This window comes from Apostichopus japonicus, chromosome 15 (genome assembly GCF_037975245.1).
Source record: "Apostichopus japonicus isolate 1M-3 chromosome 15, ASM3797524v1, whole genome shotgun sequence".
Taxonomy (NCBI): domain Eukaryota; kingdom Metazoa; phylum Echinodermata; class Holothuroidea; order Aspidochirotida; family Stichopodidae; genus Apostichopus; species Apostichopus japonicus.
Window position 1 is genome coordinate 9,870,400 of NC_092575.1, and position 15,737 is coordinate 9,886,136.

Consider the following 15,737-nt stretch of genomic DNA (forward strand, 5'->3'; position numbering starts at 1 on the left):
TAAAATCAGTATAGCATTAATTAAGGCCTTTTCTGAATATGCTAGACTATGAACACCATATAATGCATCCTGTTATAAATGCATAGCCTACAAATGAATGCCTATCATAACATTTATTTGGTTTAAATGATACTTTTTTCACATTTGAAAGGTTCTCTGTACATTGTGTACAATCACATTATTTTGATGCGGTAACTTCTTTTCCATAGGAGTTAAAACAAAATGAACTCCATGATAAAGCACTGTACATCTGTGAAATGCTGCTTGACCATTATTATAGCAGAGAAGCAAGGATAAATATCCCTATATACTGAAAAAAATATGCTTGAGACATGATATGGATTCCTACAGTGACATAGTCGGCCTAGTATAAATAAATTCCCGGTAATTTATAGGACTCAACTTGTTCGAACACATGTAATGGCAGGAGCAATTATCAGTGCATGTCTGTCCTGTGTATATCATTTAAGGTAAAAGATTGCACGAAAAGAGACCAATACAACATGGTTTACAAAACATGTCTGTGTCTGTTGACATGTTCATTAACAAAACTGTAATTTGCTCCTACTTTACAAAACGACCAATAAATGTGGTAATTGAATTAGTCCTTTTATCATAATAATGTGATTGTAAAGACCCTATCAATACTAAAAGAAAGGATTTAGACATCGGTTTCTGGGTGTTCACAATGGGATGCATAATACAGTTTTAAAGTAATAAAACAATAAACATGATATATATATATATGCTTTATAAGATGGTCAACTACTGATGAAGGTGTTCTACATAAACATTGTGATATATTTAGAATCAATGCCAAAACCAACACATATATACGATAGAGGTAGTTTGGATTAGATTTACTCATTTACTAAATGATCATTTATTTAGTGAAATGATTTGCCATATAGCACCTGCCACTGTTTGTGCACCAAAATTAATGAACGTGACGTGTAGTGGCTCTTATACCTATTTTGACCTTTGAAAGCTCACGTTTCCATCAAATAATTGGTATCAAGTATGAAATGTTCTGTTTACTGGAATGAAGTTGCCTTTGCAATGGAGAAGCAGTGGAGTGTCAGATATAATTTGTGTATCATTTACATGCTGATATACAAAGAAAACAAATTATAAAAGAAAGTTCTGTTAATTGCCTATCAACAGAAAGTTTGATTTTTTTTATTCATTTCAGATATGGCAGTATCATACAGCAATAACTTGTATGGTGTATTTATGTATAGTGTAGGGAATTATTTTTTAATTCATTTATTTGTTTTATCTCCAATTGTATACAATGGGAAAGGAAGTCGCCTATAAAGTCTTAAAAAGACTTAACAAAGTAGGAGACCCCCTGGAAGAAAAGGAAAAAATGTACAATAAATAATACAGTATATATACATAAAGATTATATATACAATAATAATAACCTGATCATGCTGAGATGGATACATGAATAGATTATATAATACTAGTACGAGTTAATAAATTCCTTTTTCAAATGTCTGGTGAATGTTGGTTTGAAGGTATAGACTTAAACTATGTTGATAGATCATTCCAAATTTGTATTGCTCTATTACGAAGACCGGATTTCCCTATGTTACAATGGTCAAAATTGCAATGAGCGTTGTCTTGTGTGATGGTTATGTAAGACTCTGTTACTACATATAAAGTCATTAAAAGTGACTGGCAGTAATCCATTCCATGCTTTCTAAGCAAACGTAGCAACCTTGACTGTTATAATATCACCAGGTTTTAATAAATTTAGGGACTTAAATTCATTTATGTATGTATGTATGTATGTATGTATGTATGTATGTATGTATGTATGTATGTATGTATGTATGTATGTATGTATGTATGTATGTATGTATGTATGTATGTATGTATGTATGTATGTATGTATGTATGGGTGTATGTATGTATGTATGTATGTATGTATGTATGTATGTATGTATGTATGTATGTATGTATGTATGTATGTATGTATGTATGTATGTAGGTATTTTTTTTTCTTTCTTTCTTTCTTGGGAGTCCTTTACCTTGTTAAGCCTGAATTGGCTTTTTAGAGGACTTCCCTCCACATGTTTATATTTATTATCTGTGGAAAATCAAATAAATCAAATCAAATATGCCACTAGTATGTTCAAGTGGTGGGGCATTAGCAATGTGACGTATAGCCCTCTTTTGGAGAATATTTAGGCGGTCAATGTTAGGCGGTCAATGTTAGGCAGTTAATGTCAATTAAATATAACCAGTACATTCCATGTGACATGTTTCTGTATCTGTCAGCTTGAAACATAGTTGTGTACCTAACCTTGATATTGATGTGGTCCACAAAAGTGAAGTGTATTTTGCAAAGGTCAAAGGGCCCTCTTTCTTATCTCTCAAAATAGGCCATCTTATTTGTTACTTTGTTTGTCTTAAGTCTGTGAATGTGGTGGGCGGGCATGCGGCTGACTGGTTGGGAGTGGGATATTTCCCTGTTTTTTTTTTTGTGGCAAATTTGAAGGTCAGGAAGGCCATCAAACTTGCTGACAATTTCAGACCTCAGCCGATTCAATAAAGCAATGGCGTATCTGTTGTGAGCTGCCCTTGGAGAGACAAATTCAGCAGTTCTAGGTCTTTTTTGGCTCTTTCTTTCACTATTCCCAACATCAGCCAAAATTGGCTAATTCTTTAACAATTCCCTACATCAGCCAAAATTGGTGGATTAACTGTTTCCTACATTGGCCAAACTAAGCAATTGTTAAGTATATCATTTGTATGACCGGTAGTATCGAAAACGTATAAAAGGGGTGAAATTCTGCTTAGAGGTTCACTTGTGGTTCGAGGTTCACCGACTCGGATAGCTGGAGTCAATCCAATAGGCAAATTATTTACAAGTTAGCAGTGGTCTCTGAGAGGTATCGTAGTCTGATAGGTATTTCTACTGGCACTGAACAGCAGTGCATGTAGCTAGGAGGCATTGCTTTTGTAGTAACCATGCAATTTACCGAACATTATTTAACTATTTTATCACACATTTTTCTTTCATATTGTTCTCATTGAGAACAAATATAAGTATTTACCGCTTGACAACTCTTCCCACATTTTCTTTTCCAATCATGCTCTCCGCGAACGCAACAATATTTGCATCAAAACATGTTTTGAGCCAGATGATATGACATCCTAATATTAAAGTTATGTTTATATTCTTGTTAGTACGATAATTTACTCTGAATTCTGACATTAAATCTTAAAGAATACAATTCTGTATCTTTAGAAGATAACTTCAGGCAGTTTTGCTTTTGGGATTTCTGGCTTTTAAGATTTTCATCTTTGAAATATGCTAAAACTTTGTAATGCTCCTATAATGCTTAATTGACCAGGACGTCTGCTCCTCAGTACAGGCCTGAATATTAATGTTGTTCCTTTGTTTTATAAATTTTAATAACTGAACCAAACCATGTTCATTAATCTTCATATACTCAAGAGAGCAACCCTGGACGACAAACACCAGTTTTTTTTCCCTTGAATTTTTTAATGCATTGTAAACATGTTATTGCAGGCGATAAAAGTCTCATGTTTTCCATTGAGTTTTGCAGTGCACTACTGGTCTTGTGTGTTAGACTAAGTAGTCCAGCCACTTCATATGATGAGCCTCAGATATTTCAAGGATCATCTTCCAAAAGTTAAATGGGGTATAGAAATAGAAGGAGTGTTTGGTAATCATCTACAATATGTAAAAAGTAATATTGTGCCCATACTGCCTAAAGTAACCCTTTAATGCCAATGAACAATTTCTTTGAATTGGCATAGTATTGGTATAATTAAGCGTACACACCCTTTCAAAAGTTCTTATTATGCACCCTTGCATTTAGACCTTAATTATAAACCTAATTTATGATCATACTATGCTACAGACTAGCACCATTTGACCTCTAGAATTTCAACCTCAGGGGGGGGGGGAGGGGAGAAGACCCTATATCCCATACATGGGGGCCACGTTCAATGATTCAATCACCTCAGGCCGTACCTCATTATCAAAATCTTAGGTCTGTCCATTCATGATAACTTCTACATTAACACTGAAATGAGACATCTGTGTATAAATATGAAATTTAGTGAGTTCTTTAACTTATTGATATACTTCTCTTATCCCCTACAATTTGCCCAATCAAATAAAAGTGTTTGTTAAGAGACTGTTTTGAAATGTGATGGTACACTCTCTTTAACACATCTGTTGTATAATCACTCTCCTAGGACAGGTATAATTCCTAACTTGAAGACCTCTGAATAAATTTTGATCAATTTCTCTCACTTAGTGCATAGTATTTTTGTGCAAAACCCTTGCATATATGGTCTTCTATTATATGTGAAATTTTTCATTTGTTCTATTTAAAATAGTGCATTGCAGAGCTGTTGTTGAGAGTTGCTTGAAATCATCCAAGCTGGCATAACTTAGTAGCCATGGCAACCATTGACTTAAGGAAACGTGTTGAGAAGATCTTTTGGCTTGTTAAACGAAGCTGAAATACATGTTATAGGGCAGTTTGAATAATTGCTTCTATCATTTATTTGACTTGATAATTGACATTTGATAATAATCATTTTACATTTCTCAGGAAATAGAAGTTTGCATTACAGAGTTTGATGCAAAATGAAGCTCACGTGAGCTGTGCATGTTAGATTAAGGATTGTAAGGTAAAATTTGAAGCAAGAAACTATGTTATTACATCATATCAGTCTTTAGAGTAGCTTAAAAACTAACATTGTTCTTGTCCACTCTCTGTGTCATGTGTAGAAACCTTTAACACCTTTCTGTAAGATGCCGAAATTACTATACCATCCTGGTTGATGTGGTATGCTGGAAACTGCAATGATATTTCTGTTTTCTAGGAAATGTCAGCCCAGCATGTGTAGGGTCTCTTAAATGTAAAATATTACTCAGACAGCTGTGACACAGGTAGTTCGCTTGCCAGTAGTTGGATCTAGAGTGGAATCTGACGCTATGATTTGAATTACGTTGTAGGAAGCTATTGCCTAAGTACGTGGTGCTCTTCTGCTGTCTTCTGCTGTTGAATTACGTTGTAGGAAGCTATTCCCTACGTACGGGGTGCATTTTTGCTGTTTCTTGTTTTGTCCAGCTAGCCTATCCTGCATTTATGGACTAGTAAACTATGTTACAATAACATAGCAGGGGCATCGGAGCCGGTACGGCAGGTCCGGCGAACGCCGGACCAATATTCACGGCGCAAAAAAAAAAGGAGTACTAAGAACAAAAAAATGGCAAGTAGGCTAAATGTGACTACTCTGGCATGGCAGGGGTCTTGTTTTCAAGCTCGGGAAGTGCCATTTCCTGCAATCTGGGAGGCATTTTTTCAAAATTGTCTACATTACGCTACGCGCCAACCATGGTGGCGCGTAGCGTGGTTTGACCTACCAAACGTCCCCCCGATAATTATGATAGATGGCCACACTCTGATCTGCCGTACCAATCAAAAATAGCTTCCGACACCCCTGCATAGTGATGAGAAGAAAAAAAAATCATTTTCAACAAGAAGACAGCAAAACTAGAGAAAGAGAAGAAAAAATATATAGCAACAGCAATAATAATAACTGAGGCTAATATTCTAGTGCAGCAACAGGTTAAAATAACCTTATATATGTCAGATGTGGATATGTCTACTAGTACACAGTTGTATGTCAATATACTCATCGGCTGTTGCTTGGTTAATTTCACCACCAAGAATCTTCTTTTTACTTCTCAGATGGCCACTGCTAATGAAGAAGAGAGTGATCAACTTGAATCATGTGGAGTTTAAGGAGAAGTGGTTCTACCTCCATGATGAGCAGCAGTGACTTTGACAGCTCTCAGGGGTCCATCATGGTCTCCAGTGAGGCCAGCACAGGACCCAGTAGACTGGACAGCTTCAGCAGTAGTGGGGGGTTTGGGGCTCCGTCCAATGACTTTACCATGCAAACCAGTTTTGATGAGAAATTTGGTAATATTCCCACCTCACCACTATCATCAACCTCATCTCATGGTAAGGTCGGGGCCGTCTCGCAGCTTGCGGAACCTATATCGACGACAAATTCTACCACAGACCATTCCACTAACGACCAAGTAGATATCGAGGAGCTTGAAATTGTCAAGAGTGAACGAGCTGTCTCTCCGACCATCCAGAAGTGGGTAGATGAATCTTGTGCTCAGACAGAGAGGCTCAAGTCATCAGGAAAACTCTCCCCAATTGCAATATCGAAAGATGATGGAGCAGAAATTAGGGATGAGGAAACTCCAGCCTCAGATTTAGCCCTTCAGCAAGCCTTAGAGTATAGCCTTAGGGCAGTCTCTCCCAACTTTGCTAGAACAGGAAGTCTTGATGGTGCCTTTACATCTTTGGGCGATTTCCAATCACAAATGACACCGACAGAGAGTATGCTTTTGGGCTTAGGGTTTGGTGGTCCAGATTTAGGAATCCCAGTAAGATTCCTAAAGTCATGGAGGGAGCAGGTTATCAAACGTAAAATTACAGAGCTCCAAGGACTGCTGGGTCGGTCCAGAAAATCACCGTCACCAACAGGAAGTGCACGACAGTATAATCCAAAACCAGTCGAAGCTCCCAAATGCCAAGAGATCCCTCAAGCAAAACACGTCGTTCCCAACAAAGACAAAGTTAAACAGCAGGTTATACAGCAGCATTCAGTCGTAACAAAATCAGTCGTGAAGCCGACTGAAAAGCAACTTCAACTGGAAAAGCTGAAAAACATGAGGCAACAGCTTCGACGATCGGCAACCTTCAGTGCATTTAGTCCCAATACCTTAGTAGATCTCAAACAATCAAATGGCAAAGACCATAGAAAGAAAGGTGCAATGTCTGACAAGAAATACCAAAAACTAAGAGGTGCTACACGGGGCAACGCCAAAGACAGAAGGAGGGTCTTTGGCACCCGTCAGAGTTCTTTACCTATCTCATTGGAGACCCTCCCAGAGGAAGATGAAGGTGGCAGACCATTATTTTTGCAACAAAAGTCTAGCAGCTTGGATCTTGTAGATGACACCATCTCAGCTGATGCCTCTAGTGCAACCAGTCTAAACTCTTCGCAGCACGATGTTAGAGTCGATGGCAGTGAAACGGGGAGTGCAGTGGACCCATTGGAAAGGTTTCATAGGAATGGACCAAAAATTGTAATGAGTGGACCATCTTCTTCTTCTCTAGATGCAGTTTTATCAGAGGGAGGAAACCTTGCTAATAAGAGTGAAACATTTGAAGAGAAATATGGTGGAAATCATCTGCTTGTCGTAAAAAATATGATCGAATCCAAAGATTCTGGGTTTGGAAATGATATTTCAAATGGTGGCTCACCTCAACTGTCTCCAGAGCATCAAGCTCCTCAGGCTTGTCTTTCAAGATCTGGATGCGGAGGTGTCGTGAGTAGTGCAGACGACCCGACCAAGTCAATGACAAATCACAGTACAGATACACAAGAATGGAAGAGAAAGACAGATAAGTCAAATGAGAAGTTAGGGAGAGTAGATTTGTGCATCCAGTGTGATTTCACAGACAGTGATAGTGAATCAGATGTTGAGTGTTTCAGTGCTGGTGTTCAGACAAGCCCATGGCTGCAGTCAGGGGAGTTGTCTCCCCTTTTGTGTACCGAGACTGACTCAATCGATAGAACAGGTACCCAGGATTTAGGTTCTAAAGGCAATTCATTACTAAACAATTATCATTCTGATATAAATGGATTTGATAGTGAACTGTCAGAGCAAATACTGCTTTCAGAAAATAGTAACCTACCGTATCCAGACGGATTTAACTCAGAGAGACGAAGGCTCTCAAGGATCGAGGAAGTAACGGAAGGCACCATGTCTTACCAAAGTGAAGAAGACAAAATCAAACCCAGTTTCGGTAGCCAGCAAGATAGCAGTCAAACAATGTCGACCGATTCCTCTTCGAGACCTAATTCGAGTCTAGTCGTCTCCGACGGCCTGAAAGCCAACGAAGAGCTGCATTCAGAAAACTTTGAGAGGACGGCTGATCACGATTTTAAGAGACTAAGAAAGAAGATATACAAAGAAATGCTGAATAGAAATTCAGAGCCAGACCTCGTGCACGAGGAAAAGCTGATCCAACTGAGGGCAGCATACCACCAGGAAAAGGTCCCCAATCCTTTAACAGTAGATGAAACTTTAATCAAAGCAGCTGAAAAGTTAGAGCTGTGTCTGAATGAGGAAAGGAAGCATGATGCCAGTGAGGAACAAGACCAACAAATACCAGACGTTAAAGGTAAAGATGAGCTCGATATCAATCGAGATACTGTTCACAAAAATGTTCATCGGAATCAACACACACCACAATCCTTCCCAAAGTCGTCATCAGGTACCAGTCCTAACGAGCAGCTTGGCAGCATTCGATCTCGCCACTTTTTTGCAAGTAATAACTTTTTGAGTTTTACAGAGAATGTAAGGCATTCAGGGAGGAGTAGTGCAACCTCTGAGAGTGACGTCAGTGATGTAGCGTCCTTTTTTAGTGTACCAATTAATCTTGAAAATGGTGAAGAAGAATTTGATGTTAACTTTTCCCTGACAGGAAGTGACATGAACTTAGTTTCTGGTGAAGACGATTACTTCCCCATCTTTTCTGTTAATGAAGGTTTTGTGCCATTTTGGGAAAAGGAACATTCATTTGGGGAGGATGACTGTCAAAGTGAGAATGTGGTTTCAAAGCAGAGCTATTCTGATAACCCAGATGTAAATTCTGCGAAAGGCACTGGAGGATTCCTTAGTCAGGCATATATAAATAAGAAAAGAGACAGTTTGCAGACACATGCAATAGATGATCCCTGGGAGTCGAGTGTCGGGAAAGATCTTCCAAGCAAGGCCAGTAAAGGAGACTACTTTTCTCCACCTTATCAAGTTGGTGCCTTCTCTGAATCCAATATGGATTTAGTATCTCAACATGGAAATGTTTTTACAGAGACATTGGAGATAGAAGTGCCTTCCCTGCATCAAGAGAAAAATGTTGAGCTTTCACAATGTTTTGTAGCCTTACAACCTGTAACACATGATGGATACTTGAACAGTTTAAGGAATGACAGAAGCATCCCTTGCAGATACAGCTCAAAGTATTACTTTAGTATAGATGATTACTCACTTGAATCTGTTCACAGTCCAAATGAAGCAGCAAGAAATAAAACTACCTTGTCAACACGACGAAGGTCCCTGATAGATGCTCACTTATCAGCCAAGAAGTTTGATGAATTTGTCTGTGCAAAATCAGTAGAAGATCGCTGGAGTGGTTCAGAGGAGGTTTTGCACCCTCCTTTCGTTGCTGTTTCGAAAGAATTCGACCCGGAGGATGAGAGGCTTTCAACGGCTTCACGGATGAGCCCTATGCAGAATGAGGAGGGTCGCGAGGGTTCAAACTCATTCGGGGATGTAGTTAACTTGCATCAGGGACACACAAAGTGGGATAACATTCCAATTTTTAATAGAATGAGTAGTGATAGCCAGGCCTCTATAGGGTCCAGTGTTACCTCCTCTAAGGTTGAACAATATGTTGATAGTGTTCTAGAATATGCACTTGAGGATGTGAGAGGCTCTGAGGTTGACAAAAACAAGTTTAAGAATGCCATACCAGTCACCTTACATAGGGCACATGATGGTGCAGGTCTAAACGCCTACTCTCCCCCGTCCTGTCAAGAAAATGCCCATACACATGGGATGTTCCACAAGGATATTAATCAAGCTAGTTTAGAGGATAGTGGAGTGCTATGCAATGGAAATGATACCAGGAAAGACCACATACTATACCAACCATCAGGGGAGGAAAGTCAATATGAAGGATATGTGGATTTTCAAAGTAGGTTAGCAATAGCTTACCAGAAGAAATGCAAAGAAATCACAACTGAAACTGGTAAAGACAATGTAGTTACAGATACCGGCCAGTTGACCCTCTGTGCTGATGGAAAGGCAGGAGCAGCAGCACATGATCATGGACAATTACAGGTGGGTGGATGTTTAGTATTAGTGAATGGGAACAAAACAGAAAGTCTGAACAATAGAAGTGACAACTTATACAATGGTTTTGTGCATTCTCCAGAAATGAATTCTAATCCAAACAGATCATCATCCAATGTAGGACAGATGAATGGAGACAGGAAGGTTTGTTTGGGAAAGATCAATATTGCCAGTAACAATTTAAATGAAGGACGAGAGTTGAAATCCGATACTCTTCAAGGAAACCAAGATGGTGGCGAGCTAGAACACGATCGATATTTCTTGCGCCAGCCAGAATCATCCAGTCATATTCCCAAACGGTCAGAACTTTTATTGTCTTACGAGGAACTTTGTTCTAAAGCACAAGATCTGATATCAAATATGAATGCCTTAATAGCAGGAAATCACTAATCCACAAGCCTAACCTTTAGAATGATTTCCATCAAAGACACTTTGTGCCTAAAAGACAGACCCGAATCAAATCTGTCATTTTTAAGCCTATTTTATTACTACTACTATTGCTACTTAAAATTTCATATTAATCTTGACTGATTGAAGACATGATGTAAGTGGGTTGAAAAGAATGATCTCTCGAAACAGTACTGAATAATTCACAGTATAGTGACATGCTTGTACCATAGGAAGTTTATTGCTAGCACATTTAAATAAGAATATAGGTTAATTATCAAATTACATGCTGGGGCTGTTTTTATGCATTCTTTGTGTCCTTTTGGAATCATTTCATTTGGAATCTGTCACAAAACAATTTTATCTTTCCATTTCTCCTTAGACCAAATTTTTTAGTCAGAAGCATTTAAGTAGGAAGTAAACCCACATTTTTATTGACTTTTCTTGTGTCCCTAACAATTCAAAAGCTATCAATATAGTATTAATGTACAGTATAAAGAATCTTTAAAAAGATTTCACAAATTCTGTCGTTGAATGTTATTTCTAAATTGAGACTGTGCTGTCTCTGTTTACTTATTGTCTAACCATAAATTCATGCTTTAAATCAGGGGTTCCCTAACTGGGGTGTATGAACCCCCAGGGTTGTGTGAGTCCATCCCAGGGGGTTTGTGAGACATTTCTGAAAGTCAAAACTAGAGTACTTTTTGTTGAACTAAAATCTGATACATCATATAATTTAGCAATGTACAAAAGTTGTACCTATCGACAAATTCTTTTGCATTCCATAAGCATATGTTGCCAAAGTAGTACGGTACTGTGCATGTGATAAATAACTGAATTATGAAACAGACATAGGCTGTTATGCAAATTATAGTATAATAATGACTCAGATCATGTCTCGAAAAGTTGGGGGTTCGTGGTCAACTCTGACATCCACAGAGGATTGGTGGGGGGGATAAAGTTAGGGTAACCCTGCTTTAAATCAAAGGAATTGTATCATGAACCTAAAGGACCAGTTGTCCCTATCAAACTACCATCAAACCACTTAATTTGTTTTAGTGTTTTTGTTGTGGTATTTAAGATGCTGCAATACTTTGGATGGATAATATAAATAAATAATTCAGTGTGTGCCAAAATTACTGTGCAAGTCAAAAGTGTCATTTGCATGGTTCTTAAATCTTAGATGAAAGAGATTTACAAAGATTTATCTGACACAAATGGTATTTCTAATACTAGAATTAAATTAAATTATTAATTTGATCTTCTGTGGTACTTTTGTGGTACTTAGGATGAAGTCCAAACCAGGCCTGTAGCAGGAATTAACTGGTTAGTGATTGAGATGAAATATTTAATATTCAAGATGTTTCTGCACTATTTATTATGCACAGTTTCTAGGTTTTTGCATCACGCTGAGGGGAACAATTTGGCATATCAGGACAAATTGTGAATGGTCATACGGTTCTAAGTGCAATATCTTTGAATAATGACAAAGTATACGTAACCTGTTTAGAAGGAAATTCTGTAAAATAAATCTACTGAAAAGCTTAAACCCCCCACCCCCCCAAAAAGACAAAGAACGGCCATAAAGCCCATCAGGTGGTCAACTAGACTGGTGAGGTGAACCCATCAATACCTGCTTTTAATTAGGGAGTGATATGCCTCATAAACAAACAATGATGATTAATCATCCCTATCATAAAAATCCTTAGCGACAATAAAATACAACTATTTGTGGAAAGCAACAAAGGTTGCTATGTACTTATGGAACAATGTGTTGTACTTGAATACTCATTAAAGAGGTGTATATTATTGATAAATGTCCCTTTGTTTTAACAGCTGGTAGCGTTCAAACATCCTCTTCCACTTGCCTCCTAGCACAAAATTCTAAATGACATATTTGACTACTATAATTAGCACATAACATTCTCATTCTCGTTCTCCTTAGGTTAGTCATCATTTAAAAACAAATATTTTTAGATGCCAACATGTGCAAATGTTCCAGGAAAGTTATATTTTTATCATATATTTTTTATTGAAGTACATAGCAGTGAACTGCACCCTTTCTCCTGTGACACACACAACTTGGAATGATAAATGTTTTTCTACATAATTGCATAATTCATGAACTGACAATTGAAGCCTTTCTATGTCAGGACCTGATAATATAAAGAAGTTGTTAAAGGTCAATTGAGGGATTAAACTTTTTGTGTGTCCGCTTTTACCACACTCGACTCCTAAAGGGAAAGAAAATTTAACTGAATATTATTAAAGCCCTTAGTCCTCTAAAATCTCAGTAGACACAGTGAAAATAGGCATAATATTTAATGGTTTACAAATGAATTGATAAAGATAACACTAAATGTTGGATATACACCAAACTTTTCAGTAGTGCACAGAACACTGACTGTAAATCTAGGTGGTTATAGCAGCCAAACAGTGTTACCCTGCACATACTGATCTCTTAGTGGACATCACTGAATGATCTAAATGCAGCTGTTAATATGGGGGCTCTTAATTATAAATAATAATGGCATTCTCCTCCACCTTTAAAGGGCCACTTATTTTCCGCATCAGAGATATCAAATATGTTGATAAAATTGATGTTTCCAAATTGAGTGAGATTTTGTGTCACAGGTTTTAGATGCAGTGATTTTCCAACTCATCCATTTTGCACAGTTGGTTAGTGTGTTAGAGTACACATATTGTGTGGAAATTTCCAGTTCAGTCAAATTCTATGTCACAGGTTTTAGTTACACTAATATTCATTTCCACCCTGAATTTTCCAAGACCTGTATTGAGAATGAAAGTACCAAGTCTACATAGAAAATAGCAATGTTCTTGAATCATTGTAATCTGAGAATTCTTTGCTGTAACAATCAGCTTTGTTCTACTGGATGGATGTTAAATAGTGGATTTTGTTTTTCTTTTAATTTGATTTAATTTGATTTGATGTAATCGTACCATGTGTCATCGCAGACTACTGTCCAATTCACTCTTACACATTGTGAGCCGGCTGGGTCATGTGATCCTGGCATCATGAATGTTTGATCTGTGGCTAAAACTTTGGACGGAGGATCTGAGGTTACTCAGTATCAATAACTTAATGCCAGGAGTTATTGATATACCATGCAATGATAAGTTCAAGCTAAGATGAGCGCAATGATTAATAATTAACAGATTACTTTTTAGTGTTTAATATCACAAAATCAATGTCTAATATAAGAAGAGTTTACTACAAGTTTATTTTCTTATTCAATGACAAATACAAGAAACAATTTCACTTTATTTATATATGATTGCTTTACACGTGAAGTGATTTTGCATATTTTAGTATCATTAACAGTTGGAGACATTTTAACTTTGTTTCTTCTTTTCTCCTCATTGGGGTGTTACTGTTTGTTTACTTATACAATTGTATGTTAGTATGTGATATGTTAGTATGGCCTAACATATGAGATACATTAATGTGTATACTGTTTGTATCATCTCATTTTACATAACACTTTTAAGTTTTAAGCATACCCTGAGTCATAGTGCTGTGGTAAATGTTTTCATCACAAGGATTATTATTATTTGAAATTAAAGATTAAAGATATATTTCCCAGTATTTCACTCTAGCTGAGAGTATAGAGCCATTTTGCTCTTTCATAATATATGCAGATATCAAACTTAGTCATAATTATTTTATACTTGAAAACAAAACTTAACCTCTTGGTGCAATAAACCTTCCAGAAGATTTCTATTTTGTATAGAAGTAGAAAGAAAGTCATGAAACAAAGTGAAAACCAAAGTTTTCATAGATGGGTCATTATTTTCATTTTAAGTTAGTAAATGTCTTTTCTTCTGTGTGGCACACATTTCATGTGTTAATATATCATTGACTTTTCATTGAACATTCTGGAAAATATTAATTTTCTTCCAGCGACATGAAGAGCTTAGGATTGTTTGATCAAAATTGATAATTTGATGGAGGCCTATGTGTTTTTCAGCAATTTTGATTTTTTTTCCCCCCTAAAAGTTAAATAGAAGTTCAGGTTAAAAAAACAAGACAACCAAACACATGGAATTTATTCTCCATTTGGCAGGTGTTTTAATCCAATGTAAGTTTGATTCGGTAGTATATCTACATTTAGTCAAGTTTCATTTATTAATATATTAATGCTGAAAATTACATATTTTATTATGTCTATTGCACAGTTATGTCTCAACACGAACTTTTCACCTCAGCTTTCAGTACAGATGTGCAAATTAACGTGTGACACAGATGCACCTTGATAAAATTAATAAAATAATATTTTATGATTTTGAAATATTAAAGAGATATAACAAAAGATTAACAATGTTTTCTTTTTCCTTTTTTTCTTCTTGCAAGTTAATACTTTCAAGAGATTCTAACCTGCAGGCTAATAAAACCCCACTGCTTCATGTATTTTGTTGTGGTAATCCTGGTATCATATGCCTAAACTAGTCCTACCTCTGTAAAAGGTGGGGTTCTGGGAGGGGACGGAGGAGGGTTGAAGTGTAGTAACCATTGGGTTTTTGAGAATTCCTCACTTGTAAGCATGAATATGCACAATTTAATCCTCAAAATATCATTGTATTTCCTTTTCTTTCTGTGATGAGATTCCTTACATTTACAGACATGCAAGGGCAATATAAATATATACATATATATAAATATACATAGGAATCAAAACTACAGTATGAAATGAGAGCAGTATTGAAGAACTTAGCATGCATAGACTCCAGATGTGTGACCTGACTAATTCCAAGCTGACATTGCAAGGGTCCTACCTGTATCGCGTAAGATTTGTCACAGGGGTTCTACTCATAACACGTAAGGTTACTCAAATGAGAACTTTATTTCAGAATACTATTAAAAACATATGTGTGTTCCTTGTACATCTTCTGCTGTGCAAGCAGATATTTTCGTCATAGATATATTTCCACTATCGCTATTGCTTAAACCCAATTAATGTTACCCCTATCAACATAATGGTACTTACCAAATCTTTAGGTGCATGGACCATTGTATTGGGGGTTACCAATTTCTGTATCAAACACAACATATCTTAACATTTAAAGACATGTTAACTACACACTATTATCAACATTGACTAATTTAATAATACCAATTACAATTTAATGTTCCATTTGATATATTTATTCTACCTGTTGAATGTTTCTTTCTAACATTTACAAACAGTGCAGACCCTACGATTTTAGTAATAGCAACGTTTCTGAGAAATAATGGTCTAGCCGTCACTGGCCAGAAAATATTCACCAATAAAGTCTTTGGCTTTGAGTACAGAATTTCTGTATGTTGCCGTGTTGGAGGAATCTAACC

At 36.8% G+C, this 15,737-nt stretch overlaps 2 protein-coding genes across 8 annotated transcripts in view; both read left to right on the top strand.

Annotated features, from left to right (window-relative positions):
• Positions 1-14,862, top strand: part of LOC139981151 (uncharacterized) — a 37,403-nt gene extending 22,541 nt beyond the window's left edge. For 2 of the 3 annotated variants that reach the window (XM_071993346.1, XM_071993345.1), the window contains exon 2: positions 5,751-14,862. In XM_071993346.1, the coding sequence (XP_071849447.1) occupies positions 5,792-10,393 (4,602 nt within the window). In that variant the 5' untranslated portion in view covers positions 5,751-5,791 and the 3' untranslated portion in view covers positions 10,394-14,862. The other variant, XR_011797793.1, reaches the window with a different exon arrangement.
• Positions 1-15,737, top strand: part of LOC139980821 (uncharacterized) — a 113,955-nt gene that overhangs the window by 55,812 nt on the left and 42,406 nt on the right. The window lies entirely within an intron of this gene.